Source organism: Thermobia domestica, chromosome 13 (assembly GCF_964235325.1).
Source record: "Thermobia domestica chromosome 13, izTheDome1.hap1.1, whole genome shotgun sequence".
NCBI lineage: Eukaryota > Metazoa > Arthropoda > Insecta > Zygentoma > Lepismatidae > Thermobia > Thermobia domestica.
In genome coordinates, this window is record NC_137466.1 from 86,687,938 (window position 1) to 86,712,245 (window position 24,308).

At 35.9% G+C, this 24,308-nt stretch overlaps 1 protein-coding gene across 1 annotated transcript in view; it reads left to right on the forward strand.

Annotated features, from left to right (window-relative positions):
* The window catches only part of LOC145668296 (uncharacterized), a 259,797-nt gene that overhangs the window by 26,278 nt on the left and 209,211 nt on the right, over positions 1-24,308 (forward strand). Inside the window, exon 2 of the mRNA XM_081736022.1 lies at positions 22,080-22,143. Within this exon, the coding sequence (XP_081592148.1) occupies positions 22,080-22,143 (64 nt within the window). The remainder of the gene's footprint in view (positions 1-22,079; positions 22,144-24,308) is intronic.

A 24,308-nucleotide genomic window follows, 5' to 3' on the forward strand; every position in this document is an offset into this window, starting at 1 on the left:
ATGATTTTTTTTTTTTAAATGCAGTATGTTTATGCCTTCCTTTCTCCCTTTTTTTTTCTTTTAAGTCCCATAGCATCGTTCCTCATAAACTTGTCTTTAAGTTGGACACACTTGAGAAATGAACACTTCGCGAATATTATTATCAACGACATTATGGAACATGAAAACATTTTACTTTCGAACGACATTAGTAGAAAAGGAAGTAATTATGGTGATCGTGGCAAAGAAAAAAAAAAAAAAAAAAAAACGAGTTTTTAACGGATTTGCATGTTGTATTGCCGAAGAACTGATTTTTAAATGTCCATCATTACGTTCTTTTTTTCGTTCCGATGTTTGCACTCACTGTTCAACATCCAGATCAAATTTCTATAAGATTCTTAGTTTTTCCTCTCGCTGCTCTACTGGCTAGTGTGTGTGCCTTCGGCACATGGTCCAGAGTTCTATTCCCGGTGGTAGAGCACAAAAAATTGATCTCATAATTATCCACTTTCATTATCCAACCATCTCTTCAAGCAGAAAGGGCATGGCTGTGAGACGTTAAACTGAACAAATAATTTCATCGCATATTTTTTTTTTTTTTTCGAATTTTGTTCATATTCCCATAAATGAGAGTTATTACTCGAGGGTGAGAATACAAAAATATGATTTTCTAAAAATGGCTCTAAAGATTTTTACTTTTTTAAAAAAATAAATCCAGCGGTGTATGCAGAATTTCATCAAGGGGGTCAAGCACTCAGTCTCATATCCTTTCAGGACAAGCGTAATTTTTGTATATCTATATAGTCTGCTGATTTTTTTATATCTCGCTCAAGGGGGTTTAAACGCCGAACAATTGCATAAATCAATATTTCATCAACAATCCAAAAACATAGTATAAGAAATTTTTGTCGAAAAATGCAAAATGGTTATTTTACTCCTGGGTAAGTTCTTTTCAGACTTTGACTAATTTGATTTTATACATATTTAATAAATGAGTATTTCATTAACATCCCTAAAGTATGGTAAAAGCCCGATTTTTCTCTATTTGTTTTAAGTTTACTTCCGAGTAAAGTACTTTATATTTTAAAACATATTTTATACTTGTAGTCATCCGGCTTCTATCCCCATCGCGTACAGTATTTATTTTCTCGTTTCATCTGTGATTCATGTACGTTTTCATTCACGGTGTCTTATCAAATAGACGCCGGAAGAAGTTTGAAAGAAAAACTGCCCGGAGCGAGGCAGTGAGCACTAGTGCCGATTTGTTGAAATTGTGGAACCTTAGTGAACAGCCCGCTTTAAATTTAACCCATAGATCACCCTTCAGAGTCAGTGACGGTGTGCTATATCCATCCTTATGCAACTACTGGTTATGAACGGTACGCTAAATGGACAAAAGACGAATAAACACTTCAAAAATATGAGATTTTAGGGAGAAGAACGGAAAAAAATAAATTGAGGCGAACAAAATTAAAAAAAGCAGTGCTAGGAATAGTAGGGCGGAGAAAAACGATATTGAAATCAATTAAAAACAGGAAGAGTACTGATTGAGATGATTGGAAGTGAGCACTCAGTTTAAGCAAGAGAGTAGTTTATGGCCTGGCATAAGCTCTGTGATCTCTTCCCTCACTTAGCAATGCCATCCTCCTACACAGGTGACAGGAGGTCGAAGATACTGCGCTAAGCATTTGACTAACTAACTCTATGATCTATGGAAGCAGGAGGTTCAACATCGCATTTACTCAAGCTCTCCATTGACTTCCGTCCTTAGGCAACTGGATCCAGTTTCTGCTTTGTATCAGCCTCGTAGCCAGCTCGAAAATTTAGGGGGGGGCTCAATGGAAGTTAGGGGGGCCCGATCCAAAAATATTAGTTCATTCCATATTATAGTTCATTTGCAAACCTACCGTGAAAATTTTAGAGGGGGCCAGTAAAAATTTAGGGGGCCCAGCCTCCCTAGACCCCCCTGGATACGGGCCTGCTTTGTATTCCTATTCCTGCGAGATCCATCTTAACATTGTCATCCCATCTGCGTTTAGGTCTTCCTAATGGTCTTTTTCCGATTGGGTCTCCAGTTAAAATTTTGAAAGCATTTCTACTTTCTTCCATTCTTGCAACATGACCTGTCCACCGGAGCCTCCTAGACTTAATGATTCTAACAATATGAGGTAAACTGTATAAATTTTACAGTTTCTCGTTATGAAGTTTCCGCCATTCTGCCATCCTGTCTGTCTTGAATCCGATTATTCGCCTTGGGATTTATTTTGAAATAAGAACTGCCTCTTGACGCCAAATGGCGTCAATGGCACACAGCAATAGGTATGAATGACGCCATATGGCGTCAAGTGGCAGCAAACGAGTTAATATATGCGAGCCTTTTTAAAATTCGTTGATGCCTTTATACGTGTCCCGAATATGTTTATTTTTACTATTCTCTCCAAGTTGCAACAATTTTAGCTTTCAAAAAATCACGTTGCTTTGTTTTAAAAATTTTTGAAATTTCGCGCCTTTTCTAATTCTTGATTTTGTGCAGTTCTATCTTACGGATTTTGTAGTCAACACAGTTTTGCCTTTTTCCCCCTCTTTCTCTCTCTCTCTCTTCTCTGCTAGTTTAGTGCAGTCTCCTGATCGAACCATTATTCGTTCCTACGCATTGTCGCGCGACCTAATTTTTCTTTTGCTCTAATTTTTATGGTATTCCTAATTTCAACCCAAGTATCCCTCAACACTAGTGCCTTCCGAACTTCCTGCAATCGAGAATCTATTTAAATGATAATTTTGTTGCAAGAAATCTATTACATTTTTAGAACAAGTTATTGGTAACACCTTTTGCTAACATGTCTTTAGTAAAACATTTTTGCCATTGAGCTTCATCTAGTAACTCTGCAGACAATTCATTCCTTTTTGCACTGTTTTGTCCTATGGAGTGGCCGATTTTCTTTTGATTCTTGACTTTTTTTAAAAAGGATTTTCTCTTCAGAATGCAGTAATTAAATCATTTTTGGTTTATAATAGGAAAATAAAGGTGGAAAGCACTGCTTTTTATATTTCCACTAAACGTGGAATATGTTCGAAAGCCGCAGATTTTTTTTTTTTTTTTTTTTTTTTTGAGCTCTTGCATTTTTAATGTCCAGATGCATATTGATGTTTGGTACACCTCATATTTTTCATCTGGTTGCACGCCAGGTAGTGTAATACAAATGTACAAAACGTCGAAAAGGATATATATATATATATATATATATATATATATATAGTAAATTCCGATATCTTTTGAAAGGAGCGCATGGAACCAATGGAATGTCTTCCTGTTGGGGAGACTGAAGGGGGACTGACGACTGATGATCCGAGGCATAAGGAAAAAGGTGAACGAACCAACAGAACCGACTGAGAAGCAAAACGTGACCGTCAACAGTGTTGCCAAATTGTTCAATTACAGATCATTTTAATGGTCTCTTAAATTTTTTTTTGTTTTAATTTTCATTTTCGGGTGCATGCATAATTTTTTTTTTCTAAATTTAATATGTTAGTAGTACTACTCTTTATTCACATGAAATTGGTTGAAGGTTTTGAGTTGTGGCTCTCACACAATTTTAACTAACGATCATTAAAATTAACATTTTGTTAAATATTTTTTAAACAAGTTATCAAAAGAATTGTTCATTTTATTTATCAAAGTCTGTTACTACTGAGACGAGTCTACATCTTTGTAGAATTGTTGAGATGTTGAACGAATGTACATTGAACCGGATAACACTACAGTTCAGCGGTGGTAAAACTGTGATTATTATTCTGCCTTTTGGCAGGTTCTGGTACTAATGAAGTTTTTCTCTTCTTAATTTTCAGTTTGGGCCTGGAAATGTTCTTCCACGTTTCTCGATCTTCAGCTTCCACTTTAAAAAACTCCCAATATTTTCTTCTGTTTTTAAAATCATCGATCACTTGTGTTTTTCTTCTTCCTATTCCTCGCTTTCCTTCCATCTTTCCTTCTATGGCGGTATGAAGAAAATTTCTTCGCAAGATGTGTCCAATCCAATTGGCCTTTCTACGAAGGATGGTGGCTAGAAGCGTTTTCTTCTATCTGTTTTAAAACGTCTTCGTTTGTTACTCAAAACTGTGATACCTGTAACATACTGTACGTTTTTAATAAATTACATTATCGACTTTTAAAATTTGTAAAACGAGAAAGGAGATCCAAAAAACACAATATACGGAAAACAGGGGATGGTAAAAACAGATGAAATTGTCTATTTGTTTTAGTTGTTGAAGCTTAGCCTCCATTTGCAGCGCCAAGGGTATATGAGACGTGAATTTACAGTTCAAGGTGGATTCAGAAACATCATAGTGTGTTTAGTGCCCTCCCCGGGAATCGATCCCGAGATCATGTGCACGAAAGGCGCGCACACTAGCCAGTAGATCAGCGGAAAGATCGAAATTATTCGTAGTAAGAACTATGTGAACGAGAGATTAAAAACTTTGATTTATATGAACCAACTGCACGCAAAAATCATGTGGGATTATCCAAGAAATAGAACATGCAAACTTGAGTTGGTGCTCTGTGTAAAGCAATCTCACATTTCGGGAGACACAGGGCAGAGCGCTCTCCCCTTATACGAAGGATTCATGGTTTAATTCCAGGTCTTATAGTAGACAGTGTCGTGTCTTTAAAGGTTTCTTTGTAACATTTTCATCCCATGAACTCTTTCATCATCATTAGTTACGTTTATCATGCCTTTCCTTTAGCCTAAAGGGCATAAGGACAAGATATGAAAATCAATGAAGATTCATTTCATGACTCACATGCATTGGATATTAGTGGGCATTCTTGTCCTAATATGGATGTGGGGAAGACGTACAGTACTATGAAAGGAAGTGATGTTTTTTCAAGAGCTGTTCGGGGTATGATGTCCATAGTATTGCACAGTTGACTTTAATATCGTGGAAATTATTAATTAGAGTGCAGAAATTGCTGATACATGGAATACATGGGCTTGAATAGAGCCTTGTAGAAACGCGCACTCAGAAATTTTTGTTTGGATGGACCCAAAGTTTTGAGGAAATTCAGTACTACAAAACACTGTGGTATCAAACTGGTTTTATTCAACACCCGGAAAAAAATATATGTAATTTTTAAGTACTGCTATCCATAGGTTGTTCTCAGAAAAAAGTTATAAAGCCAAATTGTTATAATGAGAACAGAAAAAGCTCAGACTGCTAAACAATTATAGTTTTAGTATGTCGAGTTAAAGTCTTTTTCTAGTATTTTTAGGAACACTTTAAATATTAAGTTGGCCTTTCAATGAAGACACACAAAAGAGGTCGAAAGAACATCATTAAGACTGCAGTTAGAATGTAGCCGTAACAATTAAGTCTGACTATCGACAACTAAATCTTTTTATAACCCTGAATAAACTGAAAAACTATCCGTTTACATTAGTAAAAGAAAGAATACCAAGTACATTTTACTCTATAGTTTCAAACACAAGCCCACAACGAGACAAACAGCAATCCAGACAACAAAACAATTTCCGTGTCCTTGCATCAACATTTGATAATACATTTGACTGAGGTTACCTTCTGTTTCCTTTTGTCATTGAGATGCAATTTTATTATTAAGAAATACATATATTTACAATTAACCATAAAATAAATGTATTCAAGAACCTAGATCGTTCCCATATAAGTAGAGAATTATATTAGAACCAGTCTTCTCTACTTCTGTATCAGTTACATAGTTCGCTAGCCTATTCAGTCACGTGGGATATTGTATGAGAGACCCAAAAGCAACCGGACTTTTGTTCTAAAAATTATTATTTTTAGAAAATTTGTTCAGTCTCCTTCAAAGTACTCTTCATTATAGTGAACGCAAAGACTCGTGAAGCTTGGACTCTACACCAATCATAAAACTGTTTTGTATCATGTGCGATGCATCGGAAGAATTCAGCACGATTCATGGAACTGCCTTCCGAACGCACACTTAAGAAAACGTGGAACAATAAAAGTGCGCCAACCATGTTGCCAAACTTAGAAACATGATGAACGGGCGACATAAAAACAGCACTTAAAGAACTACGAGACAAATACTAACAATTATTCGAATTAAATGGTAACAATAATAATAGCAAAAATATAAAACACCGACAACAAGAATAGCAACAAAAATAAACAAAACGAAACTTAACGGCAATCCGACAACAGTATACCATCGGGAGATGTTCTCTGTATAGCGCGAGAGACAATACTGACAAAATTTCATGGATGGAGTTGGGTGCTAAAATTGGTAACTCTAGGTCAACATTACGACTTTTTGCGGTCACTATAGATGCGATGTACTTCAGTCTTTTTCCCACTCTTTGAAGCACCACTGGAACTCTTCAACTTTGAGATTGTCCAGTTCCCTCTGCGAAGCTGTTTTACAGCCTCCATATCATCAAAACGTTTCCTTTTTATATGTTTTTTTCGTTCTCGGGAACAAAAAAAAAAAAAAAAAAAAAAATCGCAAAGTACCTACATGTTTGGTGTTAGATCTGGCGAATGCAGAGGGAGGGGAAGGATACCCCACCCCTGAGAGCCCAAATAGCGGTTCAGAGACAGGAGCATACTTAGCGATAACACGTCTCATTCGCAAATCCTCGGTCAAAATCTCCTGGCACGAGCTGCATCTCACTCGTTTGTTCTGAAATTTCTTCAGTAGTGAAAAGACGATCCTCTTTGATTTTTTTTGGCAGTTTTTTTTTTTCAGTTTTCGTCGTTTCGAGATAATGAAGCGCGCCCAGAATGAACATGATCTTCAACACTTATCTCATCACGTCCTTCTTGAAAGTTTGTTTAAGCATTTCGTAAGCTTCTGTTGCCGATTTTTCCAGCAGGAACCAAAATTTTAAACACACTCTTTGTTCCTTTATATCGGCCATAACAATTTCGCAGGCGGCAAACGAGAACAGTTGAGTAAAAATACTACGACCAAACGTAAACTTTATACGCAGATGCTGCTTGGGCAGTAATTTGGAATGGTCTCTACTAGATCCACCTAGCGAGAGAACTCTCTACTGTGCCTAGGAATGGCGACGCGCCTTCAATCCCGTATCATTTGGGTACTCCTCGTATTTAAAAGAAGATAGGAGAGAGCAGAAGGAAAGGAGAGAGGAAATTCATTTCGAAAAAAAGAAAATCTAATGTTTACGAGAATCGTAATTTTGTCTCTACAATAATGCCACCTGCTGAGAATCCTGAGTATTACTTTGAATTTGTTGGCGGGAAAAGAACAGGCAGAGCGACCTTTTGACATCAGTAAAGCAACATTTAGTTATTAGATTTTTGACAAATAATAATAATATGACCTAACACCATTTTATAAGGTAAAACGGTGGGGTAAGAGGGATATACTAATATTTTATTGTGGGTTTAAAAGAAATAAAGAAAAGAACTGAACTGTAATTTATGTTAACCTTTTCAGGCTGTAAATAACGAAACCAAAAGAAACGCGGACAATGGATTCCAATTTGAATGGTGAAGGTATTCTTGTAATCGTGTAAGTTACGATGAAGCGGGCCAACGGAGGTCAACCAAAACATCTGATAGTTTCTCCTTTATTTTTTATTCTAGTGTATTGTAGTTATGTTTACGTTTGGTTGCTTATGTCACATAAGAGTCGTCATTTTTTATTTTGTCCTGTCAAAAATTATGACAGTTGAATTCCATTCTTCGGTAAAGGATTTGATTTGAAATATTCGTCAGAAATACTCTAGGACTTATTTCTTCTGTGGGTGTTATTTTCTTGGGCAAACAGCGATGTCTAAGGTAACTTTATGGGCCTAAGGTTACTTGGCATCTTAACGAAAAGAGATAAGTAGTATTGTTATTCACTATACTTCGTACAATAACTTCCACAAAATTAAAGTGCTATTTGCACATATTTCTTTCATAAAAAGAGCGCTGGACAGTCTTGGCCAAAAGGAAAAGTTGACGGGAAAAAAATTAACTTGCGTATTGTGCTTTTGATGTGGTTGTAAAATAAAGATTTATAGGTTATTGAACTTAAAAATTTATTTAGGATATGGTTGACAAATCGAAATAAATATTCAAGTAGCAAGTTGAAAGGGAGTATTAAGTAAAACAGAATTAAAATAAATTTTAAACTTTTATTTCAGAGCTTTAAACGATGTAATTTGTACGAATCTGAGATTTTGAAAGATGAATTTTCAGACGTCACTAATTGCTCTATTCGAAAAATGAGTTATTAGGCAAGGAGTAAAAGCGAGGCAAGGAGTAAAAGCAAATGTAATCCGAAAAATCTGCTAGTGACGTCCTTGAAAAACTGTGCGAGAATGTTGAAGTGTTCCATGAGGACAAACGAGTTGTATGCCTGTAATTATTATATGGTATGACAAATCGTGTTTCTCTATTTCTCCGCGTGCATGCACATTGGATAATTTGTGGGTAAGGAAATGCAATATGTTTTACCATGCATTTTAAAGAACTAAACCCTTTTCGAGAATCCAAGGAAGGGCAATTACTCCTTTTGTCCCACCTAAGAGCGGCGGCCATAACAGCGGTGGTTTTAGAAAGATAGTACTTAGTGTTAGAGATACTGTCCATCAATGTTACCAAACCTTTTTTTTTTTCTTTGAGGGAACGAATAGTTTCTAGAATTACTTGGATATTTCTTGATAACCGAACCACTGATGCTATAAGAATTGTTTCTTATTGATGCACAGCCTCGGCTTCTCGTTCCAGGTGTTGGCCCAAAGTGAACACCAATATTGACGATCAAAATCATTCATTCACACAGATACAATAGGGTCTGTTTCCGATACTTGTCAAAGTGTCATTGTAAAACTCAACAAAATTTGAAAATAAAAATTGTATGGGAAACTATTCGATAAATACTTGGGGCGTTCAATATATAAATTTCCCTAAGCTGTAAAATAAATATTTTAAAGATACCTCTGCACATAATATCCATTGAGATTCAGGGGAATTGAGTCTCACTGTTGCATCAATTTATCCAAACCTTTTGCAAAAACATCAGGGCTCTTGTTATCTAGTACTCTCGTCACATTTCGCTTCACTTCTTTATCTGTTTCGAAACGTTCACCTTGCAACAATGCAAAGCTTAATACCGCGAAAAGATGGGAGTAACTTGGCGCTAAATTGAGGCTATATGGAGAATGGAGCAGCCGTTCCCACTCTAATTCTTCAATGTTGTATCTTGTTTGCGTACTGAGTGCGGATGAGCGTTATCGTCGAGAAGAAGAGGCAGGTCGTTTATGTCGAATTGCGTTTCCCAGAAGAGTTCAAGTTCGACGTAAGCAATCGTCTCCTGTCAACTGGTGAAGCAGAATGTGAGGAGAATGCTTCTGATCTGATTCAAATCTTGATCTTTTGTAAAGGATTTGGATAAATTTGTGTAACGGTGAGACAAATCTGAATGGGGATTACGTGGAGAGGTGAGGAAAGATCCACCTACACATGTATTTATAGTTTACAAAAATATATTACAAACTATTACTATTATTATTGTTATTATTATTATTATTATTATTATTATTATTATTATTATTATTATTATTATTATTATTATTATTATTATTATTATTATTATTATTATTATTATTATTACAGCTTAGGGAAAATTATATATTGAACGACCCACATACTAAAGATATTAGTTAGAGATTACTTATTCTGGCAGATAAACTGTTGTAAATGCTGTAGATATCAATGCAGCTAAGCTTAAAAATGACGGGTGTTTCAGTGTATCAGAGATCAATACGACAAATGCTTTTATTTTCCGTGTAAATCAGTAGAAAGAATATACTGTAACTAGAAGGAAAACATTCGAGTACCTTAAAACCAAGGCAAACGAAAGAATAACCAGATTTATCACCGAAGGAGAACAATTTCAAACGTTAATGATTCGTCACAGATTTTAGAGAATCTGAAAATTATAAATTTGCCACCTGCGCTACCAGATTCTCCAAGAAAGAAATCAGAAGTCATTTTGGTATTTGTTATCGTCACTTGCATCTCTCCTCTTTTGCACTACACAGGAAATATCAAGGCAGATAGATAACGAAAAGAATCAAATAGACGAGTCAGATGTCCCACTCCCAAAAGCTGTTCCTCTGAAATGCAGAGGTGTTCTACAGTGTATCACGTTTATCAATTGGTATGTACACTTTGTATTATAGATTGCATTGCTTCGAGAAAAATATAAGTTAAAGAAATTTCAGTGGAATACTTAGAGCGTCTAGTAATATTATCTTCGAGACATCTTGCCACTGAACTTCTTCGAGGTAACATAAAATCGGGAACCTTGAATCAGTTCTTATATAACTAAAAGCTAAATAATCATGAATATGTAACTATGAAGGGAGCTGCATTTGTTCTTTCTACCATAATTTTGTCTGGAACTTTCGTTGGTATTGTGGAAGTTGAGAACACTGAAAATTGGACCCATTTCCCTCTATCTGTTCCACCTCCCGAAGCCATTTTAGCAAAAAGTTTTTTTTAAAAAAAGCATAAACACATTTCAATGAATTTTCTCCGACACCTGGTGTCTTGTCAGCAACATCAACGCAACACACCGTCTGGTGGACGTCGAAGCCATTCCCTACGGGAGGGCGGTTTTCCCCTCATGTCCCTCAACCCTCAAACACCTGCCACTCTGGAATGTATGTCAGTAATAAGGCTCGAACGAGACACAAGGATATATTGCTTTGTCAGAAATCTCGTGTTTACAGGATTGTGAACTCAAGTGAGGTGTATATATAATGAACGGCTTGCAGATTGAACATTTCCTGTATTTTATGAATGAATTATCATAGTAGATAATGATCAAACAGGTACAAGGTGACAATGGCAACCCTGAGAAAAATACAGGTGGCTGCAATTAAGTTGCTTATGTATACATATTTTTTATGTATGTGTGTGTGTGTGTGGGTATCTGATGTATGTATGTGTTTATACATGTATATGTAAATCCTGGATTAAAGAACGCATAATTTAATAACAAAAGCATTTTGGAAATGAAACGTTGGTCATTTTATGGGCCTTAAATATTTCAACATGGAATCTAAGGGGAAAATGCCAGAGAAATTGCTGTATTTTTAATAATTTTGATGTCAAAAGTACATTACGCAATATGTATTTCATACAGTGAAAGTTATTGAATCAGGGAAGAACACACATAAATAATCATTTAGTACTTTGATATTTTCGTCAATCAATACACTTTACTGGATAAAACAGCACGTTTAGTTTTGACCCTTGTGAGATGTACTGGATTAAATTCAGGAGTGCGCTGAATTGTTCAGTAAGTGCATTAATAAATTAAATGAAGCATTTTACTTAACTAAGCCGTGTGCGCTAAGAAGAATCAGCAATCAGCAGCATCTTCTTGACGTTTCTTCAGTCGTCCAATCTTCACGCCTAACAAATTGTATATACATTATTATTAGCGTTCAACGAGAAAAAGAAAGTGAAAGATGAAACATACCCAATCATCAGATCTCATGGGGCTGAACAAAATGATTGAGACGTGGACCTACAGTTTAAGGTGAAATCTGAACCACCCTAATGCCTTTAGTGTTTCCCCATCGGAAATCGAACCCAGGATCCGTGCATCAAAGAACGCGCGCACGGAAGCACAGATAAACCGGCGGACAACGCATGCAGTAAAAAATAAAAGGTTCTATTTGGTGTTTTCAGAGCATTTTTGCCCAAAACTAAGATATTTCTGTATACCGAAATACTTAATCGTGACCCTGGCGCAACAGCCCCCCCCTTCCAAGCAGGCAGGACACATGATCAACCTAATTAGTGTGCAATTGCCAGTAAAAGTGTATACCTCCAAGGGTCGCGGTGGCTCAGTGGTAGAGCGTTCACCTCTGGTGCATAGGGTCCTTGATTAGATCCCAGCTCGCACCAAGTGAGTTTTGTGGTGGACAGACACCATGTGCGTGGGTTTTCTCGGGGTTCTCCCGTTTCCTCTCTTTCTTTATTCCACCATTTCATTAATTTCTCATCATCACCGTCCCCTTTAGCCTAGGCGGCATAACCGTGGGACGTAAAATTCAGATTTCATTTCATTTGTATACTTCCAATTCCCTCTTTAAAATGCCAAACGAGTGCTTGAATTTGATGGAGGGAACTTATCTTCGATAACATATCAATCCTCCCCTAATTTATTGGTTCGCTTTTTCTGAATGTATTGGCAAGAGAACAAGGAAAAAGATGAAGCACGGGCGTCGTTAGCGGGAGGATCGGGGGCACGCGTTTTCCCAGATTTTAGTTAAATGTATTTATAGAAACTAAGACAACTTCATATATATAACTATTCTCGGAAAGAGGATTTTGATTTTGATTCATCCGACTCCCCCCCCCCCAGATTTAAAAAGCTAACGACGCCAGTACCTAGAGAGACTGTGTGTTTCTGTTTTGTATTTGTATTTTATATTAATTGTGTAACAATATTATATACAGTATGGTTATAATGAGCGTGGTGTAATTTGTATGGTAGAAAGATACCAAAGAAAAGTCATATTTCTACTAAATCCGATGCAATAAGGAGCAAAATCATTAAAAAACACGATAATAATTCTTAATTAAAGTGAAATACCCTTTATAAGATTTCATTTTTTCTATGGCGCGAGATAATACTACTTCAATATCTATTTTAAGAGAGTATTAATTCATACTGGAACACCTCAGGAGGGAAACATATCTTAATTTAAGTGGCGGCTCTTGAGGGAAGTCATATCGGTTAAAAATTAAAATATTATCGCTATAAGCTAAGGGAAGAAAATTTATTTAATCTGCTTGTATACAACAATTAAGACATTAAAACTTATTTAACATGTGAAAAAATTTATCCTAATTGTTGTATACGAAATTTGGGAGATTAGATTAATTTTCTTCCCTTGGCTTGTAGCGATAAAATTGTAATTTTTACCGATGTGACTTCCCTCAACAGCCTCCATTGCTTAATTTTAAACTGAAAGATGCAATTAAGGATTGAATTGTTTACCAAATAAAATAAAATTAAAAAAAAAAAACATAGGCTGGTATTTTACGTGTCAATCATAGATGGAAACAGTGAAAGGAAACCAGAAGAGCCATCCATACGACGACTCTGGCGTAGGTAGGAAAGAGCTGTGTAACTTATTGCGTTGACAACTAGAAATAATGGTGAAGTGTCTCTTTTAACTTCCACCTAAGGCTGATTAGGTTAATGAACCTGTCGTTTGACAGGAAAGTGTACACTTTTCGCTTTGATTTATTTCTTTCGTTTACCTTTTCTCCTTCTGTATCTTGCCCTAGTGTTTATATATATACTAATGGAAATGTTGATTGTGGTTGTTAATATGTCTTGCTGACTTTGTTACGTTTGAAGAATTAAACCAATACCAAATCTAACTTACTCATGTCTACTATACAAGAAAATTGATCATAAGAAGGATATAATTATGTTACAAGAGAAGCTCGGTTATCACTAAATGGGTACAGCCCGCAGCAAAAAACCTGCAACATGAGTATGTAAGTTTATTGTGAAACTACGCCTAACAGCGCAGGGAATCAACATTACGCTAAGTGGGACGAAGCACGCCAGGAAAAACCTCGGCGTCCTCAACTGCACACTTATTTTCGAGCAAAAGACTTCATCGTTTCACAATCAACTTACATGCTCTTGTTGCAGGTTTTTTTGCTGCGGACTGTACCATTCCGGAATTCGATGTTGTGAAACCCTTTCTGATGAGTAGTTCATATGATTTGTAGTCCCATGTTGAAGTGAAGTCCACAAACAATTCATATGGCCTGTCACTGCAAAAGGTCCTTTAGTCCCAACCAAATATATTACAAAAGTTGACTTCATTGAATCAATTTACTCATGTTAATTGATTAAGAACCAAGTACAGCTCAGAAAACATTACCGGTACTTGAAATATATATAAAATTAAAGAGTCGTTGGTAACTTTAGGTAATTATTATATGCCATTAGGTTACTCATCTGAACATTTGAGTACGGCATACATCTCATCGTTCGAGATTTTTTTATCCTGTAGCCCCATACTGTTACAGAATTTATATTTATTTATTAACAAATTACATCAAACTAAACTTGATTCATTTGCATGTATAATACAATTAAACTTAGTTTTAAAAATATGGATTTAGTTATCCCCCAAGTGTTCGTTTAATCTGCTCTGGATTTTTGAAATATGTCCAATGAGAAATCTAATATAGAAATAAAAAGAGTTTGTTTGTCTATGTGTCTGTCTGTCTGTGTGCGGCCTGGGGACCAGACGAATGGATAGAAAGTTACCAAATTTTGGTCGCGGGTACCTTGGTCCAGGCCCCAGACTAAGACGAAGCATTTTTTTTTCAAAAATCGAACCACAGGGGGTCTCGGGCAAGGGCGCCGATTTGTCTGTAAATTTGGGGGGCCCATTCAGATGCAGAAGGTATATATATATATATATGAGGATTTTAAGACAAATTGCATTCCAATTATGCCAAATACAGTATATTCATAAATACAATAGGGGGATCCACATGAGCTTTGGGGAGGCCGGGCCACCCTGCCCCCACAGGATCGGCGCCCTTGGTCTCGGGAGAAGGGCGTTTACCGGGACATGTAAAAGTAGTAGAAAATGACCGATATTAGTGTCAAATTCATAGTTTTCGAGGTCGTTGAGATTAATGGCGACACTTCTATTAGCGATGACTTTTAAATTCAGCTACCATTGTATGCGCCAACAATCCAAAATTACCGATATTAGTGTCAAATCCAGTTTTTGCGGTCGCTGAGATGAATGGTGATACTGCCACAGGCGTTGACTTCCAAATACATCCCTCATGCGAAGAATGGATATTTTCAGCTAGTGTAATAATAAAACAAAATTATACAGTTATGAATTAGGGTACATTAAAGAGTATTAACGAGGTATATAAGATTGCGATACTTTATGCTTTTCGAAGTTTCGTCTCAACAAAATGCTTTCTCATATTGTATCTCGCCTCGAAAATGTGTCTGTCTCGTTTCAAAATGCGAGACAAGACAAAAATAGTAATACGTAAAATATACAATAAAAAAGAAAGTGTAGGAAATTTGCAGTATTCTTATCATCATGCAGTAAATCACAGTAAATGGAAGCTATGACTATCAAACAAGACAAGGACGACGAACAGACAGTTGATGAGTCAATATATATATATTCTTGCCTTTTTAGTTGTACGTTTTGAGGCCAACTGATATTTTATGCCAAATGAAATTTGTGTTGTCAATATGTTTCCTTCTTCAATTCAATCATGATTTCGTATGATTAGGTGGCGAACTAAGCGACAAAGAAAACCAACTCAAAAACAATATATTGTGTTCTCTAGAAAATTATATATATATATATATATATATATATATATATATATATATATATATATATATATATATATATATATATATAAAAGAGAACGTACAAATCCTTTGTTAGCTCATCACGCTAATACGGCTGAACCAATTTCTTTCATTTTTGGGGGTTTATTAAGATTTGGACCCTAGATGGTTTTTATCATATCACTTTAATTTTCAATTACCAGTGTCTTGAGATAATTGACCATTCAAGTGTCCATAACGTAGAAATCCTTTGTTAGCTCATCATAGCTAAATCTAACCGTATTTATATGCAACCCACATGACCGTGTCACTCGGCGGGTTAACATAAATGACAGGCGATATAATGTTAACATTTACTCCAATCTTCTATGGTTTTTATCATATCACTTGAAAGCGAAAAAGTAAAAATTATCTAAGTAACAAAGTTTATTGCGTTCCGGGGTGACCCCAGCGAAGCTAGTCAGTAAGAAATGAAAGAATATTATATATATATATATATATATATATATATATATAATATTCTTTCATTTCTGAACTGTTAAAGAAAATTAATATGGGATTGATAGTCTCTTCGAATATACAAGTCGTAGTAAGTTGACACAAATAAACTAATTGCAGGTTGTTTTATACAAGTAACTTCGATTCGACTATACATATTATGCCACAATGAGATGTCGCCAGCTTTCGCACTACCGCATACAATCAAATGTAATTTTTGTATTAGGATGCCATGTTTACATACTCGATGTTGGCACAGAGCTTTGTGGCCAGGCGCATACCCAAAAATGTTTGTTGAGATGGGGGCCCAATGTTGAGGTTGGGCCCAATGTCACGAAGCAAAAATTATGTAGTATTGAACTAGTGTTTGATAAATAATATTTAAATACTGCCACCTATACTGTTAGGGAAAAAAATTATGATTCATAGAACAAGATATTTTTTATAAGAGAAGAAAGGGTACAAACGTAGTGTAACATCAAATCTTTAGGCTGCATCAATCACGTCTTTGCTAAAACAAGTATAGTTTTATTTAGAAAGTGTACATATGCCTGTCGAGTACAAATGTCGATTCGGACCCGGTAGACTCCGCACTGGATGCACCCCTGCTCATGCCTATATATTAACCATACAACCCGGGTTCGATTCCCGATAGGAGCTCATGTGGCTCAGATTCCACGTTAATTTGAAGGCCTACGCTTTATATACATCGATACTGAGAGGAACATTTAAAACTCCGAATGAACCAACAAATCGATCAGGATACTTGAATAGCCCATATAAACGAAATTTCAAGCCTATGGGTACATATTATACTGTGTACCAGTGACACATACAGAATTTTATCAAGTGTGTGTTCCAATATTCAAGTTCAAATCAGTAATATTTTAAATAATAATAAATCTTAAACATGTATTATTCATGCAGGGGCGGATCCAGGGGGGGGGGGCGATCGGGGCGATCACCCACCCCAGAAGAGGAAACTTTCTTATTTTATATATAAATAAAACCCATCCCAGAGTTTGGAGTTCTAAGTAGCAGTATTTCTACCCCTTCCCCGAGAAGTCCGTCCTGGATCCGCCACTGTATTCATGTATATCATGTATCCACACGCCACTACTTCCACATAATTATTAATGAAGTTTTATTTTGAAACGGTAACTATTAAGTTTAGGCATTCTCTACCCTTTTCTAGTAATACATGCTGAGTTTGGTTCCCTGACAGATTGCTCGTTCAGAGTGAATTTCTTTTTTTTCGACATGATTTTTTAAAATTTAGAATGATGTTTTCGAGACAAGACAAGACATTTTTTCATCGAGCCCACTCATCTTGTGTTCGGGATTCAGGACATGTCTTGCCTCGTGCACATTCCGAATGGTCATACATCCTGTATTCCCGAAAGTTGATACTTTATGGTTGATCAGACACCAGGCTACAGTTCCTTTCTTTTATTGAGATTAATGGAATGTATCTTTTATTGAGATGTGTAGTAGAATATTGAATGGGAATCCTTCATAAAAGTAATAGGTGAAACAAATTTTTAATAAAAGGTATGATCTTACCGCATTATACTTTCTCCTTCTAATTCCTTTAACAAAATCATGTTGTTCTACAGTTGATGTATTAATGAAAAATTTTCTGTTGACATACCAACACCTTTTCGCAAAATATCACCCAAAGAAAACTCACCCCCAAAATAAACTACACCTTGTAGATTTGTCCATAGAAAGTAAATCATGCCATATTTTAGGCTGTTAATGAAATATTTGTTTATAAAAATTTAAAAAAAAATCGCATCCCATTTCAGAAAACTGTCAAAAAAACCTCAACCCCACGAGTAAACTACCCCCTGTGAATTTTTTCATAAGAAGTGATTTACGTCAACATTATTAATGAAATTAATATTATTAATGAAATATTTACGCCCTATTGTCAGGCTGTTAATGAAATATTTATTTATGAAATATACACAAATTCACGTCAGTCATGTTTTTTAGAAAATCTCCACAGAAAAAAAAAAACAAGAATTCATTACCCTTCGTAGATTTTTTTTTTTGAACAAGTGATTCATGTTATATTATAAGGCTATTAATGAAATATTTACTTCTGAAATTTGAAGAAAATAGCGTGTGTCGTTTTTTAGAAAATTTCTCCCCCCTAAAAAAAAACTCATCTTCAAGAATAAATTCCCATTATAATTATTTTTCAGCACAAATTAGCTATGTCATACTGTCAAGTTATTAATAAAACATTTACGTATTTATGAAATACAAACAAAATTGCCTCAGTCACTTTTTAAGAAAATTGTCCGAAAGAACTCACTTCCAAGAATAACTACTCCTCGTAGATTTTTTTCAGGATAGATTATTTATGTCATGTGATCAGGTTATTACTGGAATGTTTAATTCTCAAATATGAACAAAATCGCTTGAGTCGTTATTGAAAAAATCGTCCAATAAAAACACTCCCTAAGAATTTAATCCTTTTTCACGATTACCATACTTTCTTTTGTCCTTTCGACGTTTGAAAGTAAAAATAAGGGAACAATGCCAATGCGAATAATTTCATATGTGTTATGTATCTGTAGGATGTAGAATTTTAACAGGTGTTTGTGTTTGTGTGTGTGTTTTTAAAGTTTTGTTTGTACTTTTCCCATTAAATTATGTACTGAAATTAATAATAATTAATGCGGAATTTGCGTTACATGAACAACAAAATTAGGAAGAGTAGCAGGTTTAATTATTATAATTTCACTTGATAATTTTATATTTTGTGATTGTTTTCCAAGTCAGTGTTACTGAATATTTGTTTACATTTTTATTTTTCATGTTTAATACTGTTACATGCGTAGAAAAGAACCTAAGAATTCTCATGCAATTGAGAAAATAGAAAGAAAGCTCAGTTCTCTAATGAAGGAACAGCTTTTTCTTCCCATACTAAATCTCTCTTCTTCTTTTGAATATTTTATTATATGTTAAAAAATAAATATTTAATTAACTCTTTTTTTGTTAGCGAAAAAAGAAAGTTCTTTTTCTCACTACTGTTGAGTGTTCAACACAACTAAGAATGTTACCATTATTCCCAAGTGTGGCTGCTAATACTATATTTTACAGTAAATTTCACCAATTCCACCTGGGCTGCCCAATTATGATCAAACAAACTAAGCAAATTTTAAGGTACTAATTTTAAGGTATAAACTAACTAAATCTATGGCCTATGGAACCCGGAGGTTCAATGTAGCATTCACCAAAGCTCTCCATTGACTTCCATCCTTAGCCAACTCGATCCAGTTTCTACTTCGAGATCCCTCATTAAGATCCTTCCATCGGCACCTAGGTCTTCCCAATGGTCGTTTTCCGATTGAATTGCTAGTTGATTTTTTGAAAGCATTCCCATCGCTTGACATACCCTCAAATTGTTACATATTTCAAATTCACATGTTGAAAAGTTATAATGTCACATTCATTATTCAGTGTTACCAACTAAGGATGGTACAGTATGACAAATATCCAAACTTTGGAAACCTGTTTCAATAGTAAACACCCCATGCAAGTGAAGATCGTTGGTTTATTAGTGAGGGTGAAGATTCAAAATGGAAACCTTATATAATTGCATGGGGTGTTATATAATTGCTAAAAAGGAAGGTTTAATACGCGTACCAGTAGCAAAAGAAATTTATACCGAAGAAGACATAGATGTAACGCTCCTTACAACGAAAAAGTGGGTCCAGCGCTTCCAATCATATGCTAGTGCCCTGTTCCAAAATGTCCAATAGAACCCTGGAATAACATCTGACTATTAACAGAAGTTTATGTATTCTAAATCAGGTTCTCGATTAGCTTAACTTGGATATGACAAGGTGATCTTGAACGATTCGCCGTAATTTAACCCACAAAGAAAATTTGTAAGTATCGTTGTGAAGCTCTGCCGAAAATTGAAGGAATTGTGACAAGTTTAGCAAACCATTGTAAGGAATGAGTGTTATCTTGGAACCAATGGGTTGCATGTGCATGGAAGTATTGAAGAATGTTTTGAGGCTTCAATAATCGGTACTTCGGAGAATACATTTGTATAGGTATTATAAATACGTGACAGTGACAGGTGAAGAATATTGCACGCTGAGACTTAACGAAATTATGTCTCACCCTGACGGTATATACAGGGTGGGCCATTTTAATTAATCCACGGAAATATCTGAAAAATGATAAAACATAGAAGAAATGTTTCAAGTACACGTTATATATTGCTAAGGGGGAAACCCAACTCCGCCAAAAGTACCCCGCCCCGCCTCCCCTAAATGGGGGTAACGGGGGGTAACTTTGAAATGTCAAATGGGAACATGGGTCGAGTAATACCTCGTTCGAAAGGTCTTGGAAAACTAAGTAACGCTGTACCAAAAGATGTTCCATATTGTGCACCGGTTTCAAAATGGCCGCCGTAATATGGTTCGGAAACTCCAGTACCCATAGTGTGAAAACCATGGAAGGTAAATGAATGGAACAAAATTGAAATACGTAAATATCATAGGGCATATCGAACGGTGTGGTCCCTATGATCCCAGTGGCCTCCCTAAAGGGGTCTTGGGGGCTAACTTCAAAATTTCAAATAGTAACATGAGTCGAGTGGTACCTCGTTCGATAAATCTTGCAAAATCTAACATATTGCAGGAGAAAACGATTGATGTTAAATGGCAGTGTTCTCAAAAGGCCGCCGAAACATAGTATCCGTGTCAGAGAAAAGGTTTAGTACCCGTAGTATGAAAGCGATTGGAGATAAATCAACAAAAGAAAAACTGGAGTAGCTAACTGACGTAAGTCACATCGAGAGGTGTTGTCGGGGTGACTCCAAGGGCCAACTGAAAGGTATCCGGGGCCAACTTGAAAATTTCAAATAGCAGCTTGAAGCGAGTAACATCACGTTACATAGACAAATTAATATCAAACAGCTTCTGCAAGAAAATTTTGACATGAGACACCGTTTTCAAAATGATCGCAAAGACATGGTGATTGTGTCTAAGAAAACGTCTAGTCCCCATAGTATGAATACGGTTAGACATAAATGAAAATAACGAAAATTAAATAGGAAAACCACGGAGGCGTTCCAAGGCTCGAGAATAATACAACAGAGATAAAAAATATTAGAGTAAAATTGCCATAATGTATAGAGAGAAATCCAAGTCCTGCAAAATAATCTCTTCCTGCGCTCTGTATGTGAGTGGGGTGGAAAGTAAAGTGAAAGTTCAAACGAGAACTCTACTTTAATTCGTAAATTAAGGCTAACATTACAAATAGGTATGGTGTGGTTGAAACATTTGTTTGTAAGGATGACGCTGTAGTGACTAAAAAAAGAGAAACTTTTATGCAATGCGTGCTGGTTATTCAGAAAGCATTTCGGGGATATACGTACACACAGTTTCGTCCCTCAAGCTCACAATATGACATGAATGCTAATAGTTAATCAAAATGTAACTGTGCCCATCCGCGTTAACTTAGTGCACCAATTCTCTATGCATGAAGTCTGCCTTCCAAACAGCATTGGGTAGGTCAAGCGTACGCCCGAACCGTTGTCCGGTCGGACATTGAAATTTTGAAGTTAGCCCACAAGACCCCTTTAGGGAGGCCACTGGGATCACAGGGATTACATCATTCGATATGCCCTATGATATTTACGTATTTCAATTTTGTTCCATTCATTTACCTTCCATGGTTTTCATACTACGGGTACTGGAGTTTCCGAACCATATCATGGCGGCCATTTTGAAACTGGTGCACAATATGAAACATCTTTTGGTACAGCGTTACTTAGTTTTCCAAGACCTTTCGAACGAGGTATTACTCGACCCATGTTCCCATTTGACATTTCAAAGTTACCCCCCGTTACCCCTATTTAGGGGGGGCGGGGAGGGGTACTTTTGGCGGAATTTGTTTTCCCCTTAGCAATATATAACGTGTACTTCACAAAATTCTTCTATGTTTTATCATTTTTCAGATATTTCCGTGGATTAATTAAAATGGCCCACCCTGTATATATATATATATATATATATATATATATATATAAATTAGACTATTCAAATTTCCAGAGAAGAATCTAGAACATTCTGTGTTTGTAATATTGTTATGTATTTTTTCATTATAAGATTATTGCATCGATTAAACTTATCTCCGTTTTCATTAAATTTATGGCTTTTTCTTTCTTTCTTTTCAGGGACAGAGTGATGCAGTGGAATATACACTGAATGAACTGGAAAGAGATCTCGGCTCTTCTCGCGGTAAATAATCACTCTTAAGTATTTTATTTATTTATGTTATGCATGTATCTGTGTACCTTTTTTTAAAAAAAAAAAAGTTTTTACCATATTATATTTATTTTATATAGACGCTTTTGTTCAGGCGAGTCTTTTATCCATGACCAGAGATGTCCAACTGAATGCACTGTGACATCACAGTTTGTTGCTCGTCTTCTCAGTGAGAGGGGAAGGATCTGGCAGAATAGCATGTCGTTGATAAAAGACAGTGGTGACATGCAAACAAGTATATCGATAGCAGTCAGTGGCTTTGTAGACATACTGCTTGTAAATTCGTGCATACTATACTGCCAACACTTACTTTCCTACGTCATCCCTTCCCTTTCTTTACTCATGGAGTTTCTCTCTACTTTTCTCAGTCTTGTAGAACCGAATGACAGCCCTCTTAAAATGACGTTCAAGTAATTAACGATAGACACTCATTATCACAAGAGAATATACCTCTGACAGTTTAAGAAAAGATTAACTGGTAACCCTCATGCAACTCATGAGAATCATGTCTTAAGTTTATAAGCTGGTGAAATTTGATATTTTGTGATCGACAGTTTTGTCGGCGTGTGTGCAGAGCTGGCGTGTAGTGTATAGTGACAAAAAATCGGTGTCAAAATATTTTTAAATAATGGGACAATATTTTGTGTTCTCGAAACGAGACAGTCCCGTTCTCACATTATTATTATTATTATAAGTCATTAGGGCAATTCGCTTGAGGCTAGAACTATGGTATTTGTCCTTCCCCCCCCCCCCCCCCACACACACAAAAAAAAGTGACACATTAGCCATAAAGGATAATCATTTACAGTATTGTCTTGTTTTTTGGACATGTTTATTTTTTCTTTTTAATTTTGTGATGGGAAATCAAATGTTATTAAATAATGGGGTGGAGTGGGGGTGATTGCCCGAGCCATTATCTAAGATCGGTCTTGGGTAATGTAAAACGGCCAGAGAGAGCCGGAGAGGGTGCGTTCCTATTCAGCGAAGCGTGTCGCGCTTTGAATGCTAGAAATTCCTCTGCTGCCAAACAAAACATGTGTGACTCAGGAGAGAAGAATTACAAGAGGTAAAAGATTTCAGTGTTGCCACTTACAAGTTTTAGTATAAAAATAAAATTTATATTACCAGGAGGTATTTAGATCTATGTGAATTCTGTATAATGTGTCCGTAGATACAGTATACAGTAGATATGTGTAGATGTTCAACTTTTGGAAGCCTTATTTCGTCTTCTGTTCATGTATATTCGCTACATATAATATTAACTTCAAGAACAGTGATTTAAGTTTATATTACACAATGGAATAGCGAATATTAAGTACAACTATTAATTTGTGAAACGCCAAGGATACGTCCTTGATAGTCTAAACGTTTCAATGAAAACTGGGGACATTAAATAGTTGCATTGTAGTAGTAAGTTTGGAAGGACGAAGATATGAAGACAATTGCCGCCCCTGAGTTTGAGTAATACATGCTTTTTAATAAATTGTATGCTAATATGCTAATAAACGACATGAAACTCTTATATCGGTGTACAACCTTCCTCCGACTCCCTGGCAAAATCAGGAATTATGCTGCTGGTTTAAATTCTGTTGATCATACTTATTCAGTTTTTCCAAGTGCCCAATGTGTGACGTAGAAGTACAGTTTTACAAACAGAAGTCGCAGAGATAAACACAGTGAGAAAAAGGGAGCGAATCAGCTGGATAATGGAATAAGTAACTATTGGTGGTGTACACTTAGTCTTGGATCCTCGAGTAATATGCCACCAAACCATCGACTACGCTATGGATGTTCGTGTTTGTATGTGACCACTGATGTCTCTCGTCGTCGAGTTTCCTGCTTGCTGTGATTTACTAACAAACGAGGTTGCAAACTGTCACGTTACAGAGCATCTAAGTGCAAATAACCAGTTTTATTTGTTGTCCTTAACCAGCACTCTCAGTTTATGGGTTTTATTACTAATTTATACAGCTCTAAATAAATCTGAACATTATTTGTCATATATATAGTCGTATTCCTTTCTAATGAGATGTGCATGTGATTTTCTTTCAACGGTAATAATGAATCGTTACAATTTATTTTCGTAGCATTTGGAGATCATATCACACTAGTAGACCTGTGATGGGTGGTCCACCGAA